At 35.3% G+C, this 15,176-nt stretch overlaps 1 protein-coding gene across 1 annotated transcript in view; it reads right to left on the reverse strand.

Moving 5' to 3' along the window:
• Positions 1 to 15,176, reverse strand: part of fam91a1 (family with sequence similarity 91 member A1) — a 38,424-nt gene that overhangs the window by 20,381 nt on the left and 2,867 nt on the right. Inside the window, exons 4-10 of the mRNA XM_073821810.1 lie at positions 11,531 to 11,588; positions 6,407 to 6,474; positions 6,068 to 6,181; positions 5,624 to 5,714; positions 2,891 to 2,953; positions 2,565 to 2,671; positions 2,415 to 2,453 (exon numbers count right to left, since the gene is read on the reverse strand). Of these exons, the coding sequence (XP_073677911.1) occupies positions 2,415 to 2,453; positions 2,565 to 2,671; positions 2,891 to 2,953; positions 5,624 to 5,714; positions 6,068 to 6,181; positions 6,407 to 6,474; positions 11,531 to 11,588 (540 nt within the window). The remainder of the gene's footprint in view (positions 1 to 2,414; positions 2,454 to 2,564; positions 2,672 to 2,890; positions 2,954 to 5,623; positions 5,715 to 6,067; positions 6,182 to 6,406; positions 6,475 to 11,530; positions 11,589 to 15,176) is intronic.

The following is a 15,176-nucleotide window of genomic DNA, read 5'->3' on the forward strand; positions in this document are numbered from 1 at the left end:
ATGATCATATATGCAGATAGAAGAAACTTATAGAAGACAAACATCACTGCAACACTCCACCAATCCGGTCTTTATGGCAATGTGGCCAAACTCTATTCTCTCCTCAGGGAAGAGGCATGAAAACCCACTTGGAATTAGCAAAAAAAAAAAAAAACACCTAAAGACTGTGAGAAACAAGATTCTCTGGTCTGATGAACCTCAATTCTAAGCATCATGTTTGGACGAAACCAGGCACTGCTCATCACCTGCAGAGTACCATCCCAAAAGTAAAGTGTGCTGGTAGCAGCCTCATGCTTATGGGTCTGTTTTTTTAGTGGCAGGGACTGAGGGACTCGTCAGAGCAGAAGAAAAGCTCAATGCACCAAAATATTGAGAAGAAAACCCAGTCCAGAGCATTCAGAACCTCAGACTGGGCAGAAGGTTGACCTTCTAACAGGACAATGACCCCAAGAGTGGCTTATAGACAACTCTGTGAATGTCCCGGAGTGGCCCAACCCTTGGCTTAAACGCAATCAGATACTTCTGGAGAAACCTGAAAATGTCTTACAGCCCCCATCCAAGCTGACAGAGCTTGAGAGGTGAAGAGGTGAGGCGAAGATTGGCAGATAATTGCCAAATGCAGATGTGCAAAGCTTGTCACATCATACCCCAAAAATGCTTGAGGCTGTTAAGGTGCTTAAACTAAGTACTGAGTTAAGGGTATGAATACTTATGCAATGTACTTATTTTACTTTATTTTTAATAAATTCGCAAAGTTGTCACAAATCTGCTTTTTGCTTTGTCATGTAAGTGTAAATTGTATGGAGTGTAAATTGATGTGGAAAACAAAAGTAATTTAAAGCAGTTTAACATAAGGCTGGAACATAAAATGTGACAAAAATGAAGGGGTATGAATACTTTCGCAAAGCACTGTATATATATCAGGGGCATTTCCTCCTCAAAATATTGAATGAGAAAAAAAATTGTAGTACAAAAATAAAACAATGGCAATGATACAAAATGTAACATTAAAAAATGTATAAATGACTAATTTCTCTCTAAAAAAAAAAAAAAAACATTGTCCAACAGCGACACCAGCAGATAAAGTTACAGCGAGAGTCTCTGTCTCACCTCCCCTGAGCCCACTGAGTTTTAACAGACCCCCTAATGCGTGCCGTGGGTTTGGTGGAGGGTAATTGAGAAAAGTCACATAAGAGGAGACAATGCCTCCATCGCAATATGATTGGATATTGACTGGTTATGATCGCCTGTGATTGGTTCACGCAATAAATTCCGCCTTGTGTTCGCGTTCTGAGTTTGCGAATCAGTCTAAATGAACAATGAAATGACATTAACGGGAAGACTAATTAAAAAAGTAAGTAAGCAACTCACACACTTAGATATAACCACTTTGTTACGTCAAAAAAATTACTTCAAAATGGCATGTCATTTTTTGTGAGTAATCAGTATAGTGACATTTAAAGTAAATCTCTATGTCTGTGACCAATATTTACCAAGCTTTGATGACTAATGATCCGGAAAAAAAAAAGAAGTTAAAAGTTAACTATTAAAAAGACACAAATAAAATATATTGTTTTAATTGTTACTGCCTTGCGTTACTATTTTAGAATCAAATGAGTAAAATGCTTAACTAACTTGTGAAAATTCATACTTGACTTTAATAAAAAGAATATTGATTACATTGTTAATGTAAAAATATCACATTAATATTATTTATTTTTTGGTTTTAAAAATCATCTACAAAAAAAGAAGGAAAATTGGCTCATGTTTTATAAACAAGATCCAATATTCAAGCTTTTCCAATGAGGGATTTGGCTTCAGGCACATCCCTATTAAAAGACACCATGTCTGCCACGCGTAAACACTAACGGCAATGGATTTATTCAGATATACTCTGTCATCATCATTTGTTGAATGAATAGGTTTTCACTAATAGGATGACTGCAGGAAACATCTCATTCTATTTGTCTTAGCAAAATGTCAAAGAGATAATGAAAATGAATACAACCTATCTCGAGTAAAAATAAATTCATTGGTAAAGATCGTGTCCTTTGAGTCACGTCAGCGTTGGCTTTTCTAAGAAGGAGTTATGGATTTTCATGACGGATCTCATGAATAAGCTTGTTTTCCACTCTGTCAGATAGTGAAATGGGGCTAAACAGCTACAAAGGAAATGTGTGAACACAATGGCTCAGTCCTCATTCTCCTCAGTCTGCATCATACATTCAAAGAAGGACTCATTTCACAACCCATCACAAGGCCAAAGGCTTTGGAAAATTGCCTTTGCGGCAGCGGTAATTCCAGAACCGTTGCATCCTGGATTCACCGCCCTCCCAGTCACCTATAAAGGCATCATTTCATATCAAACATTCCATGTAAATGGCCTTCCATTTTCATCCCTGCATGACACGTACCTTCACCAGGCCCAAGTCAATCTCCAGTACATTAGCCAGCTGAAATGACAAACAGAAAAGTGGTATGAGAGTCTCAAAGACAAGCAGAATCGCTGAAAAGAAACGAGACGGCATTTCAAGTGCACTGCAAAGTGAAAACTGTATATGTACCTCTGACACATTAGTCTGCTCATCGATGGAAACGAAGATTTTGTAGAGAAGCGTTTCGAAATAATCACCCTGGACTCTGTTCATGACAAACCCCTCAAGCGGCGGCACTGAAAATGAAAACCCAAGAAGAGGTTGTGTGGGTGAACGTTGCACCCTAAATGTTTTCTCTGCTATTCTTCCAAATGGATTTGTGATCATCCCATTATCTCTTCTAGATCAATGATTCACCCATCCGCTATTATGTACAATCTGTGGCAATGCACGAGCAAAATCTTTTTTTCAAAGAAGTTATAAATAAAGCGTATTTGATAAACTGCAGTGCATACCTGATATACAGCTGTCATCTGATATGGGCACATCAAGATATATATAGCCCCGGTTGTACAAACCTTAAAAAAAAATTGAGAAGATAAATAGAAAGTTCTTGTACTGAATGTACCACACCTAAAAACACAGAGCTCCAGACTGAGACTAAATGGTGGCTTTTTCCTGCATGTGCGAATACATTTTTGTTAGAGGTCATACTGGTCCGACTTCAAAATTGCCCCACACTTTTGGATCGTGTGCTGCTATTATCTGCTGTGCATGGAAACCAATCATCTGCACAGGCCAATGGACAGCTCTGCGCAGAACAGTACAGACTGGATGTTACCACAGTGACTAAGACAGTTTGGCTATGACATGTTTTTATTAATATTTTTATTATTACATTATTAACATAATTATTTAAAAGATAAGTTCACTCCGGAATTAAAATTTCCTAATAATTTACTCAAACCCCTGTCATCCATGATGTTCATGCCTTTCTTTCTTCAGTGGGAAAAAAAAATTAAGGTTTATGAGAAAAACATTCCAGGATTTTTCCATATAGTGGACAATTTGAAGGTCCAAATTGCAGTTTCAATGCAGCTTCAAAAAACTCAACACGATCCCAGCCAAAGAATTAGGGTCTTATCTAGTGAAACAATTGGTAATAATTTTTTTTAAATGACATTTTATATACTTTTTAACCACAAATGCTCATCTTGCACTAGCTCTGAGTCCACAATTTCATGCATTACATAGTCATGTTGGAAAGGTCACGGGTGACGTAGGCGGAAGTACTAACCCAGTGTTTACAAAGCAAACGTGCAAAGAAAGTCAAACACCCTTTATAAAAAAACAAAAAACAAAAAACGCCCTTCTCTACCTTTTTGAACCAAAGTACACAGACAAAGAACTTAAGGAAACAAGGAAAACCATGTCTACATACCAGGTGCATGGTCCAAAAGGGTTGTACCTATTCTCTTAATGAGTCATGGGTGCCCTTTAAATTAAAAAAAATAATAATAATGCACCATTTACTTTAGACCAGGTTTTAGTTGGTCAGTGGTGCAATCGTTTTCAGTTTACTCAAAATAGCAATGCGCCAATAATGCACCTGAACACACCTCGTTTTTAGAAACAGATGGGCACAAGTGTATTTGCTATTTAAACAATGGTGCACTGGAAGTGAAAATGATAACTTTGTTGTGCTGAAACTAGCAAAAAACACTTGCGTTGGTGCTGGCGTCGCATTGTGCTGGGTGAATTAAGGGGCCCTTGGAATGTTTTCCTCCAAAAACTAAATTCTTTTTAACTGAAAAAAGAAAGACATGAACATCTTGGATGACATGGGGGTGAGTAAATTATTGAGAAATTAGTGAACTAATCCTTTAATAAGTGGAGTGAGGGAATATTACTTTTACTAATTTATATTTTTATTTATTATTAACTATGGCAGTTATAGTCTCATTTTAATCTCACTCTCAAAATATTTGAAGTCTTTCAAAATTAAGGCTATATAAAAAAATCGTTAAAAAAAGAAGTGTCAGAGAGGAGGGTCAGAGAGCTCTTGGACTTCATAAAAAATATCTAAAAGAAGATCACTTCCAGAACAAAAATTTACAGATAATTTACTCACCCCCTTATCATCCAAGATGTTCATGTCTTTCTTTCTTCAGTCGTAAAGAAATCAGGTTTTCTGAGGAAAACATTTTAGGATTTTTCTCCAATGTGGCTTCAAAGGGCTCTAAACAATCCCAGCCAAGGAAGAAGGGTTTTAGCAAGCAAAAGATTGGTTATTTAAAAAATTTTTTAAAATGTATATACTTTTTAACCTCAAATGCTCAGCTTGTCTAGCTCTGTGTCAACTCTGTGTATTCCAGGTTCAAGAGAGTTAGGGTAAGTTGAAAAATTCCCATATTATTTTCTCCTCCAACTTCAAAATCGCCCTGCATAACTGCAGAAGTATTGACCCAGTGTTTACAAAGTGAACATGCAAAGAAGATCAAACTCCCTTTACAAAAAAAAAAGGTAAAACAGCGATGTAGGGCAATTTTGAAGTTGGAGAAAAAAAATAAGATGCAAGTTTTTCGACCTACCCTAACTGTCTTCAACCGGAATACACGCAGAGCTAGACAAGACGAGCATTTGAGGTTAAAAAGTATATAAATTGTAATTTTATTTTAGAAAATAACCGATCGTTTCACTAGACACTTTTTTCCCAGTTGGGATCATTTATAGCCCTTGAAAGCTGCATTGAAACTTTAATTTTGAAAGTTCAAACTCACAGGCGCCACAAAAGTCCACTATATGGAGAGAAATCCTGAAATGTTTTCTTCAAAAAACAATTTCTTGACAAGGGGGTAAGTAAATTATCTGTTCATTTTTGTTCCGGAGGTGAACTTCTCCATAAATTTGTGTTCCAAAGACGAATTAAGGTCTTACGGGTTTGGAATGACACAAGGGTGAGTAAATAATGAAAGAATGTTAATTTTTGGGTGAACTATCCCTTTAACAGTGCAATACCATAATATTGTCACAATTATTGTTGTTTTGTTTTTTTTACAGGCTTGGTCACCAGTGCTACTAAATCAGTATGTCCCACCATATGCAGTCCTGAAAAAGGATGACAATCAAAGCAAAGTCTTCTACATTCAATAATTAATGCTAAAATATGAGAAAATATGAGACTTTTATTCATGCATATTATTTCAAGTGGTTTTCTAAAAAATTAAATCTGTCTCAGTGACACTCACTCAGAACCACGTTGTACTCCATTGATCCAGCCAGCTGGGGTCCAGAATCTATCATCTTATCAATGGCCGTTTTCTCCGCCGCAGAGCAGATCTGAAATCAACCCAGCACAAAAGCGCTAAAGGCCAGAGGCATTTCACTCCAGTTACAAACCTTCAATTGAACAACTATAAGAGATTTCACGCAGGAAATATGAGGGAAAATGTAGCTGTTGAGAATAATTTGGTTCTTTGTTTTGCTCATCTTTTTTTATTTAATAATTACTAACCGTTAATGGTGTGTTAGAAAACATAAAAACTAAGTTGCATCATAAAAGATATATTAAATTAATAATTTAGTTTTATTCTCTGTGATTCAAGTAATATGTCATTTTTTCCACTTCCAAAAGCCTAATGTAATTTTATGAACAAAACTAAAAGGAACATTGTTCAATTAATCAGCCTTACCCTGATGTCATCCTCGGTGATATATCCGGTCTGTACCACCCACCAAGGCTCTACTGTGATCTCAACAGGTTTTGCTGGCAGGAGATCCCGAGCCGATTTCCTCCGGAAGAATTTCTAGCCACAGACAGATGCTGCTTAGGCAACAGTGTGAGGTTATCGCCATGTGTACAAAGCATTGCTCTCTATGGATTACATCTTTCATCTTCAAAGGGAGCAATGAAACCATCCAGATTTGAGAAACATCTAATGAACATCATGGTGAAATCCCAGAACAGCTTCTACGGAAAGTTAACCACAACATTCTAATTGATCTACAGCATAAAACCAAGAACGACTTACTTTGGAAGATCTGCATTGGTTCATTAGGTCTATGTACTGGTTCCTGCCAATTCCAAGCAGCCTCAGACCTGAAAGGTCAACAGTTAGATCAATAAACACACTAATGGATGCTAACTAGCAAATACTTTAGGTATGGAACAGGGTCAGAAATTAACCTTTCCATTAAGGAGCGATATTTGCATCCCAGAATGGATTTCCAGGGGCATTTTTTATATTCGTGAGGGCAAGTATTATAATCACCACACTATGTTGTCTTTAATCAATATTTAAACTGTTGTTAATCAATATTTAAACTGTTGTCAATAACAATGTACTGTTTAATACTGTATCTACATTATACATGTAAAACTGGAGCAATATTATGACAAAAAAAGATTATTGTAAATTATTGGTCTTCATATTGTAATAATGATTATTAATATCACTATAGAAAACAATATCAAATGTTTTGTTTTGGGCACATCACTTTCGATTCATTTTCACATTTCTTTTTAATCACGACAGCTGTAATACATTGTTTAATTGTGCAGGGCATTTTTTTTGCCCCTTTGTCTTGAATTTATAGGGCATTTTTGTTCATTTTGGTGGCCTAACCTACAATTTATGATCCTGTTTATAGCAGGATCGAAAATTAACGAGGGCTAGGGGCAAAAATTGAAGATAAGGGGCAAAAAAAAACACACAATTAAATGTAATTAATTATAACTGTCACTATGAAAGTTAATGGTTGTATCAGCGATTTCTAGCCTAAAACATAAAGTGTCAAATTCAGCTGAGCTTTCTTCACGATCCGCTCGCTGCCTGCCCCATAAATTGTCTGTGAAAAAAACGCGTCTCTCTGGTCAGCCTAGGGTCCGAGAAATGCCAAAAAAAACAATCGGCACTACCAACCTTTCCACAGATAAACAAACAGTGTTCCACCCAATCAGCGTCAGGGGTTTGGTGTTGTGGACTTTCGCTCCGCCTCCCTCACATCCCTGCACCAGTAGGAAAGTCCACAACACCAAACCCCTGACGCTGATTGGTTGGAACACTGTTTGTTTTCCTGTGGAAAGGTTGGTAGTGCCGATTGTTTTTTTTGGCATATCTCGGACCCTAGGCTGACCAGAGAGACGCGTTTTTTTCACAGACAATTTATGGGGCAGGCAGCGAGCGGATCGTGAAGAAAGGTCAGCTGAAATTGACACTTTATGTTTTAGGCTAGAAATCGCTGATACAACCTTTAAATGTGAAAATGAAAAGTGATGATTGAGGCATTGTACAGTAAGAGATGACATGCAAGTAAGAGGTAAATCTTACAGTTTAAGACCATGGACCATTTGTAATGGCTTCCTGTTTTTTTTTTTTTTTAAGAATTAATATGTTGACAATTTACATTATGTAAATATGTTGATACATTTATGACACCTTTGAGCAGCAAAAGTCCATTTCCGAAAAAATGCCATTTCAGCTGCAGCTTCTATTCCACTATTCTATTCTATTCTTTGCAGTGTTAAGATGTTATTGTTAAATTAAATTTTTGTAACAGTCTACAGCATTTTGACTGATTGAAGTAACTGGTTTAATGTTAATATTTGACATAAAAGATCATTAATAAGGTAATTTTCCCTATATAAAGGTAAAAAAATGGGAAAAGTTCATTTCTGACATTTACACCTGTTACACTGTTGCTTCCACATATAGTTTTACATTTTTTTTTTATCTACCATTTTTCCTTATATCATAAGATATGATCATACGTTGACTTAATCATGTTCATTCTTTCTGCTTGAATTCATGTAACTAACTGCATGATTTGTATTATCATAGAACTGTACATTTCTGCTATGTGGACATTATTTTGACAATAACTTTGATAACAAATTACTTCTAATATAGTTCATGTATCATGCATCTTCTGTAAAACTGTTTTGAAACAATATGTATTAAGGGTGGGCAATAAGACTTTTAAAATTATATGTCATGATATAAATATTTTATTTCACGGTAATGATCACGCACAATATAGTTATTGTTGCTTTAAATTATGTCTTTATGATTTTTGAGATCATAGAAATTTCAGAATTCTTGTCACAGTGTCAATATCACAAAAAAACTAATAGTAAACAGTCAGTGTTAAAAAAGAATAAGAAACAAATTATAAGAAATAGTACAAAAAAAACTATAGTAGAACAAATAAATAAGAAATTCCACATACATTGTATAAAGTAATAAAATGTATAAAAACACTGCATATTTTTCACTGTGTAAATTAACATATATTTCTTTAAAGTTGCAAAAGTGATTTAGTCAAGAGCAGTGAGAGATTTTTTCTCTTTTGTTCTTTTGATTAACATGAATGACAGACAGCAGGAATATTAGACTGCTGTCACTTTAAGAGCTGCCCAGAGCCAATATACTGTTACACGTGTTTTCTTTCTCAGCTGTTTGCTTGTATTTAAGACCTAGATTACTGTTTACAAGGATACTTGCAAAGGGCATTTTGACACATACAAGTGTGTGTTTAACCATTCAAGGCCTACAAAGCAGCAAAAATAACTCCATTTAATACTCCCTCACTCTATGAACACCATTCTCATGCATGCGCTTCTTTGACTGCACTCAGAAACAGTCTCTCAAACAGAGCGCACATTTAGTGAAATTAGTTTTCTTTCACTGCTAATTGCGTTTTAACGGCCTAAAATCACTTGTTTTTAAACCGCAATGCTTAAAAATGCATGCAAACAACACATTTTCATGACCATGTAGCACAGCAATGTCAGGTGAGCATGTAACCGTGATAGAGAAGATCCAAAATCTCCACCAGATAATCGTGTCTACCGGTACATCCCATCCCTAATGTATCATAAAAAGTACTACACAAATACATTTTGGACTTTGGATGCACATGTTCATATAGGGCTGGGCGATAAATCGAAAGCGATTCTAAGGCGCGTTTAGTGAATGAAGCCGGTACTTTGATTAGTAGTAAATCTCCATCACGTGCGTTCAGCTGCGTTCAGCTGGAGTGTTCAGAGGCGTAAATCACTGACAAGCTACGCCTAATCGCGCTCAAAATCGAATCGAATGCGCAGCTGAACGCACGTGATGGAGATTTACTACTAAACAAAGTACCGGCTTCATTCACTAAACGCGCCTTAGAATCGCTTTCGATTTATCGCCCAGCCCTATGTTCATACATATAAAGCACAATGGATAAATTCGAGGCGGCTTACATGCATTTCCGACTACCTCCAAAACATTTTGGACCCAGTTTACACCTCTATTTAAGACCATAGACAATTTGTAATGGTTTCCTGTTTTTTGGGGGGAGGGGGTGTTTGTAAAATTAATATGTTAGCTATTTACATTATGTAAATATGTTGATACATTTATGTCACCTTTAAGCAGCAAAAGTCCATTTCAGAAAAAAAAAGCCATTTCAGATGCAGCTTCTATTCCACCTTTGCAGTGTTATCATTAATAATAAAGTGGACTGTGTAAAAAGTGTGTTTAACCATTCAAGGCCTACAAAGCAGCAAAAATAACTTTTTTATTTAATACTCCCTTACTCTTTGAACACCATTCACTTGCATGCACTTCTTTGACAGCACTCAGAAACAGAGCGCACATACAGTGAAATGAGTTCTCTTTCACTGCTGAGTGCGTTTTAACGGCCTAAAATCACTTGTTTTTAAACCGCAATGCTTACAAATGCGTGCAAACAATACGTGAGCATATAATTGTGATAGAGAAGATAGTCCAAAATCTCCACCGGATAACTGTGTCTACCGGTATATCATCCACCCCTAATATGTATCATAAGAAATACTACACAAATAAATTTTCAACTTTGGATGCACGTTCATACATATAAAGCACAATAGATTAATTCTATATGGCTTACATGCATTTCCGACCACCTCCGATACATTTTGGACCCAGTTTACACCTCTATTGAGCGCTGACCACTTATGCATGTAATTGGTAGGAAATCATGGATGTCCTTTAGTGTTTGGAGCAACCTCAGTGATTTTAACCTATTCCTCTCTGCCCTAAATCCTGCCTTCCTGGGGCCTCAGCAGCCTGTCCCTCACCATGCATATAGGCACAGGGGTCTGGGATCATTAGAGAAGGCCAGGCCTGACCGCAACGTGCCAGGCATGATGCCAAAGGCTGTAGGGTGAGCTGTGAAGGGCAGGAGTGCAGCCTCACTTTAGACAAAGAGATTAGAGCGAGAGACCCATGCACAGCCTGCTGGCTACCTTCTGTCTACCCAACCCAAAGACCATGTTCTCTGAGATCTCTAAACATGCACAGCCAGCTATTATGAGCCAATTACAAATTATTTGTTTCATAATGTAGTTTAATGATGTGCTTTTATGCCAAGGATTTTGTACCCAGATGCTTTAGGGTACAAATATATGTATGACTGTACAGCCTTATACATAATTCACTTTAATCTGTGCCTGCAATGCACATAAGTGTGTTGACACCAATCCCCCTAAGATACGCCAGCACATTTCTTTCCGTTGAATAATGACAGGACATATGGGTAAATGTAAGGGGTTCATAAAATGCAATAGTACTCTAAAATTTGTTTATTTTTTCTACAAAACAATATGTGATGGTTTGTCTTGCTGTCAGGCGTTTGTACACTATTATATCGCTCCTTCGTGATGATTGCAAAACTCATTTGCACAAATGAATAATCTAACTAGGCATATATAATGCCACAGTCCAAAGTCTAAATACATTTTATGTCAATGTCTATTTACACAGTATTTTACACTTCAACCTCAGTGCTATAAATCATATTTAATACTGGGCACATACTGGGCTATTAAACTAAATTTAACATTCAATTTGAAGAATTACACTGACTGAGGAGTAAGCAGCATTAAACAGTAAATGCATCTTTTTGTCGTATATATGGCACATCTGAAGTGCCATAGAAAATTAGCAAAGTACATTCATTCCAATATTTACATTCACTATTAGTCAGAGTAATTCTGTGCCACTTCATTTTGAGTGGGCAATGTACAGCCGTCTCTAGTGGCTTGTGGCCTCGTTAGTGTGCATGAGCAGTCAGCAACAGTAACAAATGATGATTCCCAGCTCTGACAGAGAAAGAGAACAACTTACAGTCAGCGGCAGTGAAGTTGGGCAGCGAATCATAACTCTTCTCACAGTTCATGATGTCCTGAATGAAGAGGAAAGAGACTGGGTCATGCACTTCCAATCAAACGAAATCCAATGAAACAATAGTTTCAGCTAAGAGTTACGACTCTGTCGTCATTTAATCTTTCGCTGACCTTCTTTCCTCAATGGAAAACAAAAAAAAAATGTTTACAACAGAATGTCCAAGCTGATCTTTTCCATAGAATGCAAGTAAATGTTGACCATGGCTGTTTTTTTACACACAATACTATCAAAAAGCTTCAAGAGACTTAAAATATAGTCATATAGACTACACGTTTGACGCTTTTATTGCGTTTTTGGTTCCCATCCACTTTTGTTGCTTGGATAAGAGAAGCATTAAAACTTAAATTAATTGTTATTAACTTGAATAACATGAGAGTAAGTAAATAACGATAATGAACTTTCTCTTTGAATGCTCTCAGAACATTAGAATATACATTACCAGTCAAAAGTTTTTTAATGTTTTTTTTTTTTAAATGTCACTTCTGCTCACCAAGCCTCCATTTGTTCCAAATTCCAAAAAACTGTTAAATATTTTCACTATTTCAAATAATGTTTTTCTAATTGAATGTTTTAAAATGTAATTTATTTCTGTGATTTTAAAGTTGAATTTTTTGGCATCATTACTCCAGTCACATGATCCTTCAGAAATCATTCTAATATTCTGATTTGCTGCTCAAAAAACATGTATTATTAATATTATTATGTTGAAAACAGCTGACTAGAATTTTTTCAGGTTTCTTTGATGAATAGAAAGTTCAGAAGAACAGCATTAATCTGAAATATAAATCTTTTGTAACATTATAAATGTCTTTATCATAATTTTTGATCAATTTAAAGTATCCTTGCTAAATAAAAGTATTCCTTTCTATCATTTCTTTCGCAAAAAAAATAAATAAATAAAAAAAAAATAATATATATATATATATATATATATATATATACCGTTTTAAATATTGATGATGATAATAATAATATAAATAAATGTTTCTTAAACAGCAAATCAGCATATTAGAATGATTTCTTAAAGATCATGTGACACTGAAGACTGGAGTAATGATGCTGAAAATGTTTTTGATCACAGGAATAAATTACATTTTAAAATATATTTTAAATAGTAAAAATATTTCACTACTTTACTGCTTTTGCTGTATTTTGGAACAAATCAATCCAGGCTTGGTGAGCAGAAGAGACTTGTTTGAAAACCATTAAAAATATTACTGTCCAAAAACTTTTGACTGGTAGTGTATATTTAAAAACTTACTAAGTACAACAGTAAATTAATTTGCTCAAGTGACACCAGAAGTCACACAAGCAGAAAGCAGACACTATTGTTTTATACAATAAAATATGGTAAGCTGACACTCTGCATGAGCCATTTACAGTAATCCTCATAAGCTCAAACAAAAAACAACCATCTAATAAACGTACCTGTCTGAAACATTATCAGAATGCAGAACTTCTATTGTAATGAGCACAACAAAAGCGAAAATATACTAGGAAACAGTTAATACTTCTCTATCGCCTCTATCACTAAAGGAAGAAAAACACTTGCAAAGTAGATCAGTAAAACACTAAATCTGGATGGCATCCCATGTCTACCATATGTTGTGACTGTTTTCACAGAATCAGTGTTAATATAAATAAATAGGAAGTGGTGTTTGAGAAAATTAAATTAGTACATATCTTAGAGATGTGGCCATGGGGCTCATTTAGACAATATGTGACCCTGGATCACAAAACCAGTCTTAAAGGAGTAGTTCACTTTCAGAACAAAAATTTACAGATAATGTACTCTCCCCCTTGTCATCCAAGATGTTCATGTCTTTCTTTCTTCAGGTGTAAAGAATTTTTTTGAGGAAAACATTTCAGGATTTCTCTCCATATAATGGACTTCTATGGTTCCCCTGAGTTTGAACTTCCAAAATGCAGTTTAAATGCAGCTTCAAAGGGCTCTAAATGATCCCAGCCAAAGAAGAAGGGTTAATCTAGTGAAACGATCGGTTATTTTCTAAAAACATTTACAATTTATATACTTTTTAATCTCTACACAGAGTACACACAGAGCTAGACAAGATGAGCATTTGAGGTTAAAAAGTATATAAATTGTATTTTTTTTTTTTTTTTTTTTTTTTTTTTTTTTTTATTAACTGCTTGTTTTGCTAGATAAGACCCATTTTTCCTCGGCTATGATCGTTTAGAGCCATTTGAAGCTGCATTTTGGAAGTTCAAACTCTGGGGCACCATAGAAGTCCATTATATGGAGAGAAATCCTGAAATGTTTTCCTCAAAAAACATAATTTCCTTACAACTGAAGAAAGAAAGACATGAACATCTTGGATGACAAAGGGGTGAGTACATTATCTGTAAATTTTTGTTCTGAAAGTGAACTACTCCTTTAAGTAGCACAGGTATATTTGTAGCAATAGCCAAAAATACATTGTATGGGTCAAAATGATAATTTTTTCTTATATGTCAAAAATCATTAGGATATTTAGTAAAGATGTGTTCCATGTAGATATTTTGTAAATTTCCTACCATAAATATATCAAAACTTAATTTCTGATTAGTAATATGCATTGTTAAGAACTTCATTTGCACAACTTTAAAGGTGATTTTTTTTTTCAATATTTTAAATTAATATGCATCCTCATTCCATATTTTCAAATATTGTCCTAAGAAACCATACACCATTGAAAGCTTATTTATTTAAACGATGTATAAATCGCAATTTCAACAATTTTTTATTTTTTAAAATTGAGATTCTGAATAAATAATCTTTTAAATGATGTATGATTTGTTGGGACAATATTTGGCCGATATACAACTATTTGAAAATCTGGAATCTGAGGGTCCAAAAAAATGAACATTGTGAAAACCGCCTTTAAAGTTGTCCGAACGAAGTTCTTAGCAATGCATATTACTCATCAAAAATTACATTTTGATATCCTTATGGTAGGAAATTTTCTAAATATCTTCATGGAACATGATCTTTACTTAATACCCTAATGATTTTTAGCATCAAAGAAAAATCGATAATTTTGACCCATACAATGTATTTTTTGCTATTGCTGCAAATATACCTGTACTACTTAAAGGAACACTCCACTTTTTTTGGAAATAGGCTCATTCTCCAACTCCCCCGAGTTAATAAGTTGAGTTTTACCGTTTTGAAATCCATTCAGCCGTTCTCCTGTTCTGGCGATATCACTTTTAGCATAGCTTAGCATAGATCATTGAATCCTATGAGACCAATAGCATTGCGTTCAAAAATAACCAACGAGTTTCAATATTTGTCCTGTTTAAAACTTGACTCTTCAGTAGTTATATCGTGTACTAAGACCGGTGGAAAATGTAAAGATGCGATTTTATAGGCCGATAAGATTAGGAACTACACTTCCATTCCGGCGTAATAGTCAAGGAAGTTTGCTGCCGTAACATGGCCGAAGCAGGCGCAGTAATATCACGCAGCACATGCGCAAATGCTAACCTAGCTGGGAACTAATTTCAGGCACTGCATGATATTACTCCACCTGCTGTGTCCATATTATGGCAGCAAACTTCCTTGACTATTACTCCGGAATGGGAG

The sequence above is a fragment of the Garra rufa genome, chromosome 17, assembly GCF_049309525.1.
Source record: "Garra rufa chromosome 17, GarRuf1.0, whole genome shotgun sequence".
NCBI lineage: Eukaryota > Metazoa > Chordata > Actinopteri > Cypriniformes > Cyprinidae > Garra > Garra rufa.